The 17,822-nt window shown below is 38.8% G+C and overlaps 1 protein-coding gene across 1 annotated transcript in view; it reads left to right on the forward strand.

The window, feature by feature from the left end:
- The window catches only part of LOC126248208 (uncharacterized), a 341,739-nt gene that overhangs the window by 93,008 nt on the left and 230,909 nt on the right, over window positions 1-17,822 (forward strand). Inside the window, exons 3-4 of the mRNA XM_049949021.1 lie at window positions 7,352-8,056; window positions 8,402-8,549. Of these exons, the coding sequence (XP_049804978.1) occupies window positions 7,533-8,056; window positions 8,402-8,549 (672 nt within the window). The 5' untranslated portion in view covers window positions 7,352-7,532. The remainder of the gene's footprint in view (window positions 1-7,351; window positions 8,057-8,401; window positions 8,550-17,822) is intronic.

A 17,822-nucleotide genomic window follows, 5' to 3' on the forward strand; every position in this document is an offset into this window, starting at 1 on the left:
TTTAATCCTATTTCTGCACTTGCTGCATTTTAGTGACACTCGTCCGTTGTTGTTTCCGTTCGGGCGCTAAAGAGTACACGGTTGAGCGCCCATAACACCATATCCTTCCATCCATGTACTGATGGAGAATAATATTGTGAAGCATTAAAGACCAATCTGAGTATGACTTACTGAGCTGTAGCCTTCAGGTCCACATTCCAGCTTTCTGGGTGTTTTCACAACTTTCAGTGAAATGTCTTTTCAATGCCAGCTTGAGTCTTGTCAGCCGAAGATACAGCAGAGGGATAGCCCATTGAACTGTTTCGAGGCCTATGAAATGAAAATGTCAGCAACAGTTTGGACCTCATGGAGAAATTTATAATTAATAATTACTCTGGCCCAAGCTAATAGACCACTTTTTTTCCCCCCACACTCGTGTTTTGTCAACAGCTTACTGAGGAAATAAGAATAATATAATTTATGAATCTCCACAAAAAAGTTGTATATATTGTAGATCTTCGTTCCATTTACTGCCAGTGATGATCATACTAAAAGCTATGAAGGAGCTCCCTCCACTGCCCATGGTTTACCACAGGTATCTTAAAAATAATCTTCCTATGATTACTAACATTATGTTCCCTCATCTCCAGTCGTACAAAGTATCGTCCCTAAATCACACACCATTAGGTATATCTCTCACTTTTTTTTTTACACTGTCCCTGAAGTGAACTTCTTCATTGTGAAATAGAATTTGGTTTTATTTTCTGATCTCTGCAGAGAATTGGGCTGCATTCTCTCTCTCAACAAGATTCGGCATTTCTGGTTGCGATTCATAGCCAGTGTTGCAGTGTTTACTCATGATGGATGATGATTATATTCACATCAATAAATGGTTTTAATTCTTACTCTGGCATAACATAATTTTCATGAAACTGTCAGAATGTACACTACTGGCCATTAAAATTGCTAAACCACGAAGATAACGTGCTACAGACGTGAAATGTAACTGACAGGAAGAAGATGCTGTGATGTGCAAATGATTAGGGTTTCAGAGCATTCACACAAGGCTGCCGCCGGTGGCGACACCTACAACATGCTGACGTGAGGAAAGTTTCCAACCGATTTCTCATACACAAACAGCAGTTGACCGGCGTTGTCTGGTGAAACGTTGTTGTCATGCCTCGTGTAAGGAGGAGAAATGCGTACCATCACATTTTCGACTTTGATAAAAATCGGATTGTAGCCTATCGCAATTGCGATTTATCGTATCGCGACATTGCTGCTCGCGTTGGTCGAGATCCAATTATTGTTAGCAGAATATGGAATCGTTGGGTTCAGGGGGGTAATACGGAATGCCGTGCTGGATCCCAACGGCCTTAGTATCACTAGCAGTCGAGATGACAGGCATCTTATCCGCATGGCTGTAACGGATCGTGCAGCCACATGTCAATTCCTGAGTCAACAGATGGGGACGTTTGCAACAGCATGGACTATCAGCTTGGAGACCATGGCTGCAGTTACCCTTGACGCTGCATCACAGACAGGAGCCCCTGCGATGGTGTACTCAACGACGAACCTGGGTGCACGAATGGCAAAACATAATTTTTTCAGATGAATCCAGGTTCTGTTAACAGCATCACGATGGTCGCATCTGTGTTAGGCGACATCGCGGCAAACGCACATTGGAAGCGTATATTCGTCATCATCATACTGGCGTATCACTCAGTGTGATGGTATGGGGTGCTATTGGTTACACGTCTCGGTCACCTCTTGTTCGCATTGATGGCACTTTGAACAGTGGACGTTACATTTCAGATGTGTTACGACCCGTGGCTCTACCCTTCATTCGATTCCTGCGAAACCCTACATTTCAGCAGGATAATGCACGACCGCATGTTGCAGGTACTGTACGGGCCTCTCTGGATACAGAAAATGTTCAACTGCTGCCCTGGCCAACACATTCTCCAGCTCTCTCACCAATTGAAAATGTCTGGTTAATGGTGGCCGAGCAACTGCCTCGTCACAATACGCCAGTCACTACTCTTGATGAACTGTGGTATCGTGTTGAAGCTGCATGGGCAGCTGTACCTGTACACGCCATCCAAGCTCTGTTTGACTCAATGCCCAGGCGTATCATGGCCGTTATTATGGCCAGAGGTGGTTGTTCTGGGTACTGATTTCTCAGGATCTATGCACCCAAATTGCGTGAAAATGTAATCACATGTCAGTTCTAGTATAATATATTTGTCCAATGAATACCCGTTTATCATCTGCATTTCTTCTTGGTGTAGCAGTTTTGATGGCCAGTAATGTATTTACAATGAAATGGGGTTTTGCCTCGCCCATGAAGTCATGTCAGCAATTACATGTGGTGAATCAGATGAGATGGCAGAGTGGTTAAGATGCTGGACTCTCCTTTGGGTGGAGTGGGCCTTAAATTCCCAGCCAGATGCCTAGATTCAGGTTTTTTTTGGGTTCCTTAAATCACTCGAAGCTAATTCTGGGATAGTTACTTTGAAGCTTGTGTGTCAGATTTCGTCCTCTGTCAATCAGAACAAATGCTTTATCTCTAAATGACATTCTTGTCATTAGGACAGAACTGTCATATTATTTTTATTTTCATCTCCCTCTCTCTTCTTTATGTACTGAGTTAGTATTGGAATCAGTGAAAAAAACGAGAGTACTGAGCTGGAGCTGATGTACAAATTTCCATTGGAAAATGAAAGATGTGCTATGCATCACAAAACTGTGTTTCTACAAGAAGTCAAAAGATTAAAAATCAAAGTACACCAGATCCTCATAATATCAACACTGCTGCATATTTCTCCATCGGCTAGACATACACCGCGAACAAAACTCATGTTAAGTTTGTACTAAGAATGTAAAGAGAGAATATATCAAATTTAAGAGGATGAAGAGGTCATTTATTACTTAAGACTACATTCAATACATTTGGAAACTTAAGAATACTACACGGATATTCAAATAAACTATTGGATTGAGGATAGCTTTATGTATATGAAGAGATATCAGTATGATATAACATATTACAAACTCGGTGCACTCACCAGGTAGCACTCATTGATGATGGACACCTCCATAAAAATACTGGGACATTATTGGGTACCACACATCGCGATGAAACATGTGTTACCTCCACCCTATCATTTAATCAAACACCGAACAAATAGTATGTCATTGGTCTGCCAGTGACACAAGGCTCAAGAAATTGATACACAATTGGAATGTGCTCAGTCTGGATGTTGTTGAAGGGAAATTACATCAACAGTGGGAAATAATCATCATGGAGACAGGATAGCAGGGTAGTTTGCATATTGTACTCCTCTTACAGTTATTTGACTCTGCAGTAATTGATAATTCTTTGATCTGATGTCTGTGCCATACTATCCCTCCACATGATACATACCTTAGCATGCTTAAGAGCAAAAATGTCTTAAGAGCATCAAGATAAGGACAAACGATGATCTTAAGTGTAAGTAACCTACATGCTGAAATTTTTTTGAAAGACTTCATGTTTGCCGTTGCTTATAGAAAATTATTTATTTCACTATTGCAATTTTGGCCCTTGGGTGTGATTGCAAGAGTGCTATTCACCTCCATCATTGTTATGTGATCTTGCCACTATTTTGCAGGAAGAGTGGTGTAAGGTTTCCTTGAAAACAATACATGATCTGTATTAATTCATTTGGAGGTGACTGAATTCATTGCACTTTTGTTGTTTCCCTTTTTTTCTTTACCCACTGTATAAGAGACAGTTTTAACTGTCCTTTCCTGAAAAACAGTGAAGTATACTCAAAGATTTACTATTGGAATGAATAAGTACAGCAATGACAATGCTGTCTTTGAAATTCTCTCAGATGCCTTCCTTCTGGGAGTCATTAACATTTTCATTTGTGCCAAATGCTGCATTTAGGCATGTCAGGCTCTAGTTGAAATTGTAGAATTCTAAGGCAAATGTAACAAGCAACATCCTTTTGGAAATTGGCCAAATCAGTAACAGTTCTTCCAGTAATATTTTTCCTCGTCACAGGTTTCATTATCCCACATCTCTTGCATTTTCTCTGTACTGGTCAGAGTAAAACAGCAAAACATGCTTTTGTCACAGCAGTTTGCAGTGACAACAGAAGTCTGTCTATTCTGAAATCTCCTTTCTCACAATGAAATTTGCCCTCCTTATACATGGCTCCCTTCCTCTGGAAGGAGCTGAACTGTATCAACCTGAACACAAGAGAAAGCACAAAACAAGTAAATATATGAGGAAATTTAAATATTTCATGGAAAACAAACCATGCTTGCAAACAGGAGAAGATAACACCGACTGAATCAATTTCAACAGACTAGCAAAGCTGTGGGAGTTGTAGTATGTTTTAAGCTCAGTTTCACCCCGTGAACCTTGACACCTATGGAAGTTTGCTTTTGGTACTTGTTTCCTAATGATGCTATTTGAAAAACAGTGACAGTATTAAATGACTCTGTGAAAACAGTGTCAGTGACAGTATTAAATGACTCCGTGAAAACAGTGTGCATTTACTGTCATGGTGTGTGTCAGAAACTTTTCATTGGTAGTTAGAAAAGGAGGGAATATGGGGGATCAAAGAAGTGACATTTTGCCACTTTCCCTGTTCCTTGCTGTAACACTCGTTGGATTCCTCTTTGCTGCTTTCCCATACCTTGCTACCTTGCTATTCAGAATGTCCAGTTTATTTCATCTCAAAATCATCTAACATTCAACATGTAATTATGAGGGCTATCCACAAAGTACATTACGTTTTGGAATTAAAAATAAATAAAGTGTTGGAAATTTTTTTATTATATACAAATGAAAGCCACACTTAAATACCACTTTTCTACATAGTTGCCATTTAAATTGAGGCACTTATCGTAGCGATGGACGAGCTTGGAAATTCCTTCGTCGTAAAATTCGGCCGCCTGCACCTTCAACCACGTGGTTACCTCTTCTTTTGGGACAGAAAAGGTGTGATTTTTGTAGATTTCCTGGAAAGAGGCACTACAATAAACTCTCAAAGGTATTGCCAAACGCTGCACAACCTCAGAAGAGCAATACAAAACAAGCGCAGGGGAAAGTTGGGCTCAAAGATCTTGCTGATTCACAAAAACGCGCGGGCCCACACGGCAAATGCCACTCGTGAAGTTCTCGAATCTTTTAAGTGGGAGTTGTTTCCTCATCCGCCGTACAGTCCCGACCTGGCATCGAGCGACTTCCACTTATTCCCAGCAATGAAGAAGTGGTTGGCTATGCAGTGTTTTGATGACGACGCACAGCTTCAAGAAGAGGTAACCACGTGGTTGAAGGCGCAGGCGGCCGAATTTTACGACGAAGGAATTTCCAAGCTCTTCCATCTCTATGATAAGTGCCTTAATTTAAATGGCAACTATGTAGAAAAGTGGTATTTAAGTGTGGCTTTCATTTGTATATAATAAAAAAATTTCCAACACTTTATTTATTTTTAATTCCAAAACATAATGTACTTTGTGGATAGCCCGGGTAGTGTTTTTGGTATACTTCGTACAAACAAATCAACCTCTTATCAACCCCATGTCTTACTTATAATCTATCAGAATTATTACCAGAAGACTACCTGTGCAGTTAGAGACATACATTAATTGTAGAAAAGATAAAGGGAAGAACGCTGAAGTTTTCACTAAGTTACTACAGAAACTTCTAGACATAATAATTATATGATACATGTGAAGAATAGGACAATAATACCTGAAGCAAATAGCTGTATTGGAGTGATAAATGTGAAGAATTGGAGAATAATACCTGAAGCAGACAGATGTATTAAAAACCACGTATAATAGGTTTCTATTCTAGATGTAACGGATTCCCAGTGGGAATGTGGTACAGCGACTTACTTTGATGTATCACACCTGGAGCTAGGAAACTGTTTACTTTTGGCCAATAGTTGAGAAAGCTGTATGGATAACTTCAAAGTTATTAATTATTAGTGAGTTGCAGAAATTGTTGATGGAATTAGAATGTGGAAAACACTTACTAGCATTGATGCACCTTGGAATATGAGTTGGAAGTGTGTCAACTGTGCGGACAAAATCAAACTGCTCAGAAATATAGGAAAGGAACATGTATAGGCATAAGAATAAATTTTCCCTTCACTGTTTGTGATTTATAAGAGTGGTAAAAAAAGCTGGTAATCATGAAATAAAGTATGTAGATAATAAAAACAGGTTATTGTGTGTTTAGGTAAAGCATTGGAGGAAATGAATTTTAATTTCCTCACTAGTTTTTTTTTTTAAAAAAAAAAAGCTAAAATTGTGATTTAATGTGGAGGAATCATAATGCTACCTCAAAACTGAGATTTGATGGTTCAGTTGTTATTCTATACCCAAAGCCAGACTTTTAGAGGGTGAATTAATAGAAATATGCAAATGATCTCATTAAATTGATGAATTGTTTCCTTTGATGTTTAAAGCAATGAGGCTGATGTAACAGGCAGTTGCTGACATAAAAGAATTGGGAGAAAGTCTACAGAAAAACTTCATGTCTTTATTGATGCTATGAAAGTGCTATGTAATGATATATTTGAAGTAAATACATACTGTAAACAAGCGAGGCAATACAAACATTATATAAAATCTATTTGAGGGAACTTACATCATTAACTTTTTGCGATTAATCAGTATTCAGGTAACAGTGTCTGGTTTTATCACGGACAGTACCACTCTTTTCATAACTACCTGTAAATGATTTTTTAAACTGTTATAGTTTGGTTATATATCCTGAATTAGGTTAAAATAGTGAGACCTTACTTTGTAAATAGATTTCAGACTGAGAACTCGAATTTAAAATTTCTGCTTTTAAGACAACATTTTTAAGTTTTCACCTTGTTTGTTGATATAATTTCCCCGTTACTAAAATTTTGTTTTAAGTTGCTTTTCATTGTAGTGGCCCTTGCTAAGTGACAAAAAATAATCCTGTTGAAACTGCGGAAAACAGTAGTTACATAGTTTGAATATATGATCAGCCTGTCGTATTTGGTTTTGCATATTATTTTTATTTTTTTATTTGCTATTCCTTGTACCATTGGCTCCTTAGCAAATCTATTTATTATTAATTATTTATTCTTATTTTTTGCAAGAAAATAAAAGTTATGTTTGAAGTCATAGATCAGATATAGTCAGTCAAAGCATAATGATTTTATGTCTAGACATCTCCCATTATATATATTTTTAATTCTGAGCAGTTCCTTACTCGTGAAAAAATTGTGATATTGTCAAAAGACTAACATGACATCTTAGACTGAATTTTTCCAGAAATTCTATATGATTTTTTTATATGTAAGTACAATGTATTTTTTTTTTTTCTTTACAGGGTCGAAGAGAGATTAAAGACAAATGTAGGTAGTTTGAAATTGAGATAGAGGCAAATTTCTATTCTGTTGCTTCATGAAACAAATAGCTCATGTGGAAATCGTGATCAAATTTGAGAACACTAGGTCAAAAGCATCACATTTGGGAAGAATAAAAGCCATGTTGTTGAAAGTGTGTTCGATATGGTGCAGAAAACTGCCTCAACTCATCTCATTTGCACCCCATTTTCAAAACCTGCCCATATTAGCCTTAGTAGGCCCACTTGTAACCCTACCAGGAGTTCCATTGTGTACCAGGCAACATCAGCAGCAGTCACACAGTCTGTGGATAATTCAAGAGAAAATTGTGTATCTAATAGGACACTTGTTCCATTTCATTCTCAATCATCTCCTGAAGAATCCATGAGGCTGATTTTTCAGTTAGGGGCAAATGTTGTTGTATCATCTGATGCACAAGTGACATCGAATACATTTAATGTTTCAAAAACACAACCCGTACATTCTGTGCAAAACAAAACACATACTAGCCGTCACACTGGAGCACAGATAAATATTCAAAAAATATCCCAGCCAGTACAAAGAACATCATCATCCAACACAAAATTTCCTCAGCAACAAGCAAGAGTAACACCAAAAGTTGCACAGGTGATGCCTAAACCATCTTGCATAGTTGCAGTTCAAACACCAAAGCTGTTAACTCCACAGGAGTAAGTATCAGACTTGAAATATTTCTGTTAACTTTGCAAATTTGTAAGATATCCATGAAAATATTTGTAGTCTCTTTAGATCATTTTCGTTCTCAAAGTAATAAGAATTTTAGACAGTTACTAACACACAAAGTTTTCGTTTTATTGTTAATAGTCCAGGGTCATGAACATAAATACTTATATTGAATAATTAAAATAATTACATAAGGCAGACTTGTATGAAACACTGTATGTGGATGGATATTAAAGTGTAGAAATAGGTACAAAAATGGTAAGTATCTTTATTCACTGCAAAGGATTGTCATTTTACTATTTTCACGTGTTTACATTGACTTTACTTTACAGTCATGACCAAAAGGATGATGTAAACTCGAGGAGAGATGGAGAACAAAGTGCAGAAATTCATGGAAGAACTGGTAAAACAGTACCAGTGAACAGTAGCACAGCACCATACCGGGTGCAGAGAAAGGATACAAGGATGGAGATAGTGAAGGTGCACATCCTGATTTATTAGTAGTTTATTTTATTTTCTTCAGTCAGAGTTTTGTGAGGTACTTTATCATGTTTTTTTTTAATACATCAGTGTTTTGCTAATTGCTGGTTACCAAAGGATGAGTTAATGTTTGGAGTTGATTATTAATATCTTAATTCATTGTTCTTGATGGCTGTGGCTTTGCGATTCACAGAAAGCAAAGTACGGGTTGCTCACATATTCTGAGAATGATTGAACTTGAGCTTCAATGGAATTTCAAATGTAATAGCTCAAATGGTCTTTTGCAGTGAATAAAAACCAGTACGAAGGTTTTGTTTGAAGCAAGAATTTATCACAGTCTATAGAAATGTCTTTTCATGAGTGGTATCCGCAGTCGTCTGTTCATCGCCCATCTGCTTGTTTTTCTTTCTTATTACTTAATTCATTAAATTGATTGCAGTACACTCATTAGTGCAGTGGTAGTGGTTTCAGTTTTGTTTAGGCTGTGGGATTATAAGTCTTCTCTTCCATTTCCCATGAGCATACTATGATAGTTGAAGTTGTTACATATTCCATATCAAAATTTTGAGAGATGGAACCTGTGATTGTGGATAGTTTGCAAAAGTTGAGCTGATCTACAAAATATATAGTGCGAGCAAGCGAGAGAGAGAGAGAGAGAGAGAGAGAGAGAGAGAGAGAGAGAGAGAGAGAGTGAGTGAGTGAGTTTAAACACTCTTGTCCTGAAGAGTTGGTAGTTTAGTAAGAGTTACCTCTAGTATTAATGTTCCTATATGGCAGTGGACAGTTTAAAGTGGATATTGTTCCCCATGAATAATTTTATTTTCTAAGCACAGTTTCCTTTATTGTAATAATTCTTTTAGTTTTTTTAGTTTTTAGATCTGATAAAAGTTTACTATGGAGCTAGTTGACCACAGAAATAATACATTAACTTTATAAGGATTTTAGTAACGACAGTGTAAAGAAAAGTCATGTTGAGTAATTATGGTACAAAGAACAAAGCTTTTGAAATGAAATTTCTGTGCAGTTAGTGTCCCAAATTTTTATCTGAAGGGAAAATATTACTTTTCTTAGATTATTCATTGATTTCATAGTTCAACTTACACAAATCACTGTAAACAGTTATGGCTGTTGTAATTCAAAATAACAAAAATGTTGACTATCGTGATGGTAATTATGGTGGATATACAGCCACAATTGGGTAGTTACACACTACCTTCAACACTGCTGCCACTACCACAAGTTGCTGCAGTTTTGTTTTTGTCATCTTCAACATCATGAGTAGCTGCGGCAGCCACCACCTTCACTACAAGCAAGCACCACCACTGCCACCGCGCCACCACCACCACCACCACCACCACCACCACCACCACCACCGCCGCCACAGCAGCAGTGTCAAGAATAACTCCAACAGCAGCAGTGACATCACATCTGTAATCAAGATTATGCCTCTGTTGTTGCATCCATGATGAGCCATTATCTTTGTGATTTTTATTGTGTTGATGACAGAAAATAAACATTCTGGTTTTCAAAGATTAAGACAATATTAGAGATATATAGACACACAATTGTTTTAAAATTATTAGATATTGCCTAAGCACAACTAATGACATAATGTACATTTCTTGTTGCTTACAGAAGCATTACAATTTCTGCCAGAAGTGTTAACTATTGCAGCTTGTTGCCTTACATGTATGTGTATCACATTTAGAAACTGTAAGTTAAAAAATTGGAAAGTTATTTTGTCTATGACACTGTGAAATAATATTTCACCCCCTTATCACATTCACATTAAGAGTTGCTCACAACTTGCAGTTCCCATTCAGTCATAATTTTAACATGATAGCTAAAATGGTGGTATGAGATTCGATTCTGTATTGGAACGAAAGCAAGCATCAGACATGCGTTCTTGAATATACTCAGAGATTACTCAAAACTTGAGCATGTGACACATCAGTTATTTCTTGTATACAGGACGTCCTAAGAGTCATCAGGTACTTTTTTTCTGGTGTTCCTAGTTTCATTTGTGTGTGTGTGTGTGTGTGTGTGTGTGTGAATCAAAAACTAATTGTGGGGTTACGTGTGACAACCAGTGTCCGTGGAAATAGTCCATTTGCTTTCACAATATAAATTAAATGTTCCCTTATAACTTTAGTTTCATCTGCATAATTGATAGAGCAAACTTGAGTTACTGTTGTTATGTGATACTCAGTTCATGATTATTTATTGACATTCATAGCAAAAGACAAAAAATGATCACAGCAGATGAGACAGCATGATGGAACATACCGGGCGGTGCATGATAAGTCACCTGATTTGTTTCATGAATAACATATTTGTTGTTGACAAGATTTTTAATTTATTGATGTAGAAGTAAAGAATACAACTTGGAAATACAACCTAATGAATCACATGTTCAGTGTAACTGCCATTTTGGTTTACAACTTCTTCAAGTCACACACGTTCATTTGTGATGACTCTCCGATACAAATCTTCTGGAATGGTGCAGCATAACTCTACAATCATGGCTCGAAGTTGCACTGCATTGTCGGGTTTTCTGTGGTACACCTTCTTCTTAAGGAACCCTCAAAGGGAGAAGTCACATGGGTTAATGTCCGGGCTGTGGGCCAGCCACATTCCTCCTCCTTCCTAACATTCTGGTAATGTGTTTGACAATACCCTAAGGCCAAGTCTTTCATGTAGGAAATCAAGCACAGTGTTGGCAGTATGGAGGCGTGCTCCATCCTGCATGAACCATTGTGTCTGCAGTGGAAGACATGAGGCCATGAGTTGAGGAAAGAACTGGTTTTGCAGCATGTGTAAATAGCTTTCACTGATTATTGTAGCATCGAAGAAGAACAGACTGATGATTCCATGGCTTGACATCGCGACCTACATGCACACTTTCTCCCCATAGGTGTCTTTTGTGTGGATTATTTGCAGAGTTTCACATGCCGAGAATCAAACATTCTGTTTGTTCACAACACCGTTCACGTAAAAATAAGCTTCGTCAGAAAACCATGTGTTGTGTAGCACTGCCTGTTGGTCTTGCTCTATTGTCCACCTTGAAAACTGCAGTTTCCACTCATCTTTCGCAGTAAGCTTACGCGCCACAGTCATCTTTTATGGATTCAAGCGAAGGTTGGCTTGAATAATTCTTTATACAGATTGGCATGAAATTACCAACTCGGTTCTGGCTTTTCTTGTTGATTTACAAGGACTGCGAGTCAGAGCTACTCAAACTGCTCCACTGTTTTGTGGCGAACACATGGTACGTGCATGTGACTGCTGACACTCCAAAACATATCCAGTACCTTCAAATTTTTGATGTAAAATGCATATTGTCTGTGGGCTGGGAGCCCACCATGTGCCGAAATGAGCACAAAACCTTCTCTGTGTCAATGTGACGCTGTTCGTCGCTGCCTCCAGCTGCATATCACAGAGAATTGAAATTGTTTTTAGAAACCTGGGAGAAATGGGGTTTAACATCTCTAAACAAGAGCACCTGCTATATTTACGAATATTCTGATAAATAGGAGACTGGAATTTTCCTAAGCTCTTAACACTAGAGACTTACAAAGGATTGTAATAATTGACAGTTGTGTGGGGAAGTTTATATTTTGGTAAAGATATCGTAAGAGAGGGAGCTAATTTGAGAATGATCCTGTTGATAGGGTTAGGTATTCTACATAATTATCTAATGAAGGTGTGGTGTTCTACCTAATTAATTCATGAAATTGAAAGCAGCGTCTGTACTCATGTACTGGCTTGTAAGTGTGAGGCTTTGTTTTTCATACAGTAGGATTTAATGTTCGTACATTTTTATTCATTTTCCATTTTATGCTAATTGTGGATATTCTGAAGAAAATATGTTTGTATGTAAGTGTGTGGAATGTGACAAACTAACCAAGATCCAGAATAAGCTGCAACCAATTTCTGTGTGCCAGGGCATTTAACTGTATTTTATCATCATCTTAAAGTAAAACCTCATAAGTGAGGGCGCTCAGCTTTTGTTAAACACCACTTACTGCCTTCACAAATACCCTTAAAAACTACACAAAATTGTTAGAAAAAATCATACATTTCTGACATAACAAGTGGGTACTTTTTGAGTCACAAATTTCCCCAAATGTGTGATTAATAGCGGGTTTAGAGTGCTGCATGTTTTAGTGTAAGAAAGACAAGACAGACTCAGACAAAAGGGATAAAGTTGCTAGGTAATTTATGTACAATGCTGGAAAATATTTCCTGCCAAATATAAAGGCTGTGAATTCAACAAAATACTTTTGGACTACAAATATGAATAACTTAAATTGGGATGATCACATAGATAATGTTGTGGGGAAAGCAAATCAATTTATTGGCAGAACACTTAGGAAATAGAACAGGTTTACTAAGTATATTGCCTAGATTATGCTTATTCATCCTCTTCTGGGATATTGCTGCATGTTGTGGGATCCGCATCAGATAAGATTGACAGAGGACATCGAAAAAGGTCAGAGAAGGGCAGCTTGTTTTGTATTGTCCCAAAATAAGGGAGAGAGTGCCATAGTTATGATAACATGATTTGCTGTGGCAATCATTAAAATACAGGTGTGTGTTTTTTTTTTCCGGGTGGCAGGATCTCCTCATAAAATTTAAATCACCAACTTTCTCATCTGAATGCAAAAATATTTTGCTGGCACCCACCCATGTAGAGCGAAAAGGTCATCATAATAAAATAAATCAGTTAGCACAGAAAGATTGAAGTTTTAATTTTTCCTGGTGCTGTTAGAGAGTGGAATGGTAGAGAAATAGCTTGAAGGTGGTTCAATGAACCCTCTGCCAGAATTAGAGAGTAATCATGTAGATCCATTGCCTATGATGATTTAAAGCATCTGACTACTGTGCCCATAGTACCTCTGTAGCTCTAATGTGTCAATAAATGTATTTGTGACCAGTTGAATTAGACGAACTATACAGTAATGGGTTGCATTACCTGTGATCATAGTGGTGACTCAGCATGGCATGGATACCCTGAGACACCAAATGTTATGGAGCCATATTAATACCTGGCTGTTCAGCCACCACACAGTTGTATAAAGACTAGTCGGTCAGAGTTGGGCCCAAAGGCAAAAAGGCAAGCAGATCTAATACAGTGGCATTACAGTGTGCTTATTAGTATTGAACTCCGGTGACATGGCTAGCAGAGGTACATGTTTGGAGTGGTGGCTTCTGTACCTCAAAGTGAGAAGGTGGTTCCAGTTGGTAGGGTTACTCAGTGATAATTGTTGCAAAGCATTGAACTGATAACTGATTTGCTGCACTGTGGTCCACTAATCCATTGTGGAAGTTGGTGTGGCCAAGGTAGTTGACTCTGGAGGTGTCAGTGACAGTTTTCTCTGAATCAAGGTACTTACAGTACATCAAGATATGGTGGCATTCAGAAATCCCAGTGCTTGTATGACACTTCCAAATGGAGTGCCCCATTTGTGTGGCACCAACAATCTGGCTACCGTCAAGTGTGCTGATACCATGTGTCACGCCCTTACTGCACTTGACTGTCATTGTGGTGACCAGTACAGGGTCTGAAGACATACGCCGATGGAAAAAAATCACAACACCAAATAATAATTTATGTAGAGTAATGAAATTTCTGGAATAGATTTGTCTAGATAACATTCTGTAAGTGACCAACATTGAAAGACTACAGGCTAATCTAAGTACGAGATAAGCAATTGCAAATGTGACATGCTACCACATTCATAACAGGTGTAACTACCAGAATATTGAATGCAAGCACGCAAATGTGCGTGCATGGTGTTCGATAGGTGCTGGATGTTAGTTTGTGGGCTGGAGTTCCGTGGCTGTTGCATGTGGTCGATCAACACAGGGCAGTTATGTTGGTTGTGGATGACGCTGGAATTATCACCCAGGGATGTCCCATATATGCTCAACTGAAGACAGATCTGGTGACCAAGAAGGCCAAGGCAACATGTCGACACACTGCATAGCGTGTTGCACCCATGCAAATCAGCGGTATGTATGCAAGTGCTATCCTGTTGGAAAATACCCCTGGAATGCTGTTCATGAATGGCAGCACAAGAGATTGACATACAGATGTACAGTCAGGGTGAATGGGATGACCTTGAGAGTACTCCTGCTGTTATACAAAATCGAACCCCAGACCTTAACTCCAGGTGTAGGTCCAGTGTGTCTAGCACTCAGACAAGTTGGTTGCAGGGCCTCAATTGGTCTCCTCCTAACCAACTCACGGCCATCACTGGCACCAAGGAAGAACCAGCTTTCATCAGAAAACACAACAGACCTCTGCCTTGTCCTCCATTGAGCTCTCGCTTGACACCACTGAAATAGCAAGTGGCTGTGGTTTGGGGTCAGTGGCTTGGAGCTGTCCATGAAGTAACCAATTTTTAACACTTTGTTGTATCACTGCAGTGTCATCTGGTGCTCAGATTTCTGCTGCAGATGCAGTATGATGCACCAGAGCCATACGCCAAACACGACGGTCTTTCTTCTCGGTTGTGGCATGTGACCATCTGGAGCCCGGTCTTCTCGTGACCATACATTCTCGTGACCACCACTGCTAGCAATCATATATGGTGGCTATATTCCTGCCAATTTTTTCTGCAGTATCGCAGGAGGAACATCTAGCTTCTCGTATCCCTGTTACATGTCCTCGTTCAAACACTGTGGTGTCATTGTTGCTTTAAAGGCATTCTTGACCAACATCAACTCATCACGTCCAACCTCAGAGGCAACTAACACTCACAACCATTAAAATGTATATTTAAAACAAACCTGATTTGCATTCTCATAGTGACACTAGCAGTGCCACTCTTATGTAACAGGCACAAAATTTGAATAGACGTCACCTTTCAGATGTAGAAACATGCCTACCATCTTTTGTTTATGTTGCACCCTCTTGTGTTCCGGGTTTCTTTCCATCAGTGTATAATCACATGTCATGCTGAACCAATTCATTTGCCATTGCTGACAAAAACACTGTCTTGCCAACACAGCGGCTAAGTGACAGCCAAATAGTCATGTATGTAAATATTGTTCCAATAATGCAGTATATGTATTATTACTGAATAAATTTTGTGCTATATGCTGTTATTAGTTGGTGAGTTGCATTGAAACCTGGGAAGCTCTTACCAAGTGAGAGAGACAAAGTGTTTACCGAAAAGCTAAAGTTGACACACAACTTGTTTACAAGTACATAACACACAGTCTACACTGTTCACAATTAAAGAATCATTTTCTGGAGATGCATATGGTGTGAGAGCCGTGGAAAAAATTTTCACTCAGCGGTGTTACTAAACAATGTGTTACCTTCACTTTAGTTTTGACATCTGTTATCATCTCGGACTCGTACTTACATGACAAATGAAATTTGGCAGCTTCTGATATTCAGTCGGCCACCCATGCTATACAATATCCAAGCCCATCCCTATGCCACTCTCATTTCCAGTCCCTCGCCACAAGAGTCATATCCGTATGTTAGTCACAGGTGCAAGAAAAGCCCAATCCACCTATCAAGAACTTCCTAATCAAGTCCTGTCACAGGCTTATCCTACACCATCAGAGGCAGGGTCACTCTTGAAAGCAGCCATGTCATGTACCAACTCTGTTGCAATCACTACACAACTTCTTATGTCAGTATGACAACCAACCAACTGTCCATCAGATTTAATGGTCACTGCCAAACTCTGGCCACGAACAAAGAACACCACCTGGTAGCGTAATATGCAACTGGGCACAGCATGCTCAATTTCAGTGGCTGCTTCACAACTCAGACCACCTGGATCCTTCCCCTCGCCATGAGCTTTTCAGAACTATGCAAATAGGAGTTATACTTGCAACATTTCCTTTGCTCCTGTGAACCTCCTGGCCTCAATCACCGTAACCCACTGTCCCCAAACCTTCAAACGTACAGCTTCCCCTTCGTCTGTCATGTCACCCCCACCCAATTCATGTCTCCCATCACCTTCATTGTGTGTCACTCCACACCAGGTCTGACACCCATGCATAACATCCCTAGCCCATGCACCTGCCACCTCTCCCTCCCGCATTCATAGCCAGCAAGCTGACTGCTTCCTTACAAGCTGCCAGATAGCCACCCCCAAGCTCCTCTTCCTGCCTCTCCCGTCCACCCACCCCACCCCATACTACCCTCCCCAGCCCATATCCAAATTATTTACAAAGAGCTCTTAATTTTTTTTTCTTCTAGTGTGTTCCATATGAAAGCATATATTCTCATGTACTTAAGAGGGGTGGAGGGAAAAGAAATGTCTGTACTTTTGGATACAAAATGCAAAGAAGAGGTAAAATGAATTTTCATGGAATATGCAAAACAGTAACACCAGAAATAAAATGAAATATGAAATTTAAGTGCAGTCTCTGAAATATTTAAAATTTTGTATATTTTAGTCTCACATGGGTGTTCAGCCATTACACTGTTCACAATAAAGAGCTATCTCAATCAATGTAATAGCCACAAAGAACTTAAAGCCTTTAAAAATCTTCTGTTTATCAAGAGAAACATTCCACCAGGGGAAGCATAAGTTGATTGTGAATTCGTACTCATTATATTGTCTGAATTAAATGTTTTAATGTAGCTGTGGATCTATCATTTTGTTTTCTGATCTAGCTGCTGCAGAGATTAATTGAATGTATAAAATATGTACACACTTTTGTATTCGGTAGACTACAAATTATTATTATTCTTTATTGCAGTTAGTATTCTTTCACAGTTGTGTGGTAATCAACCTGAACACTCATCTTCATTTTCTACTACTCCTTACAGAGCTCTTTGCTCTGTTGGTTCACCAGGGATATAGAATAAAACACAATTGAAGTGGCTCAGTGAACATTGACTGGATGAGGGGAAATGTTTGCATTAGTATGTCTAAAATTGAGGATGAAAAGTTCTACAAAAACTACCAAAACGAAGTTTTGCACTACCTGCGTGTCAGTGGGTGTCAGTGGGTGTTTGTGGGTGTAGATTCAAGGTGAGCAGGGACTTAAAAAAATTACAGTAATCTAATGCCAAAATGCTAACCGAAATAAAGGCACTCTGTTCGAAAGTGCTCATGTGTAAAATCAAACTCTGCTGCTCGGTAACATTAAGTAGCACCTAAAATGCAGTGACATATTTTAAAATGCTTATTTCAGTAGCAGGGGTCCAGAGACCATTACAGAAACCTTTCATTCACCTACTGTTTAAAAGGATCTTGGGGTGTTTAATAGTATTGAGTTGTAAAGACTGAGAACAAT

Source organism: Schistocerca nitens, chromosome 3, assembly GCF_023898315.1.
Source record: "Schistocerca nitens isolate TAMUIC-IGC-003100 chromosome 3, iqSchNite1.1, whole genome shotgun sequence".
In the NCBI taxonomy this organism is placed as follows: Eukaryota; Metazoa; Arthropoda; class Insecta; order Orthoptera; family Acrididae; genus Schistocerca; species Schistocerca nitens.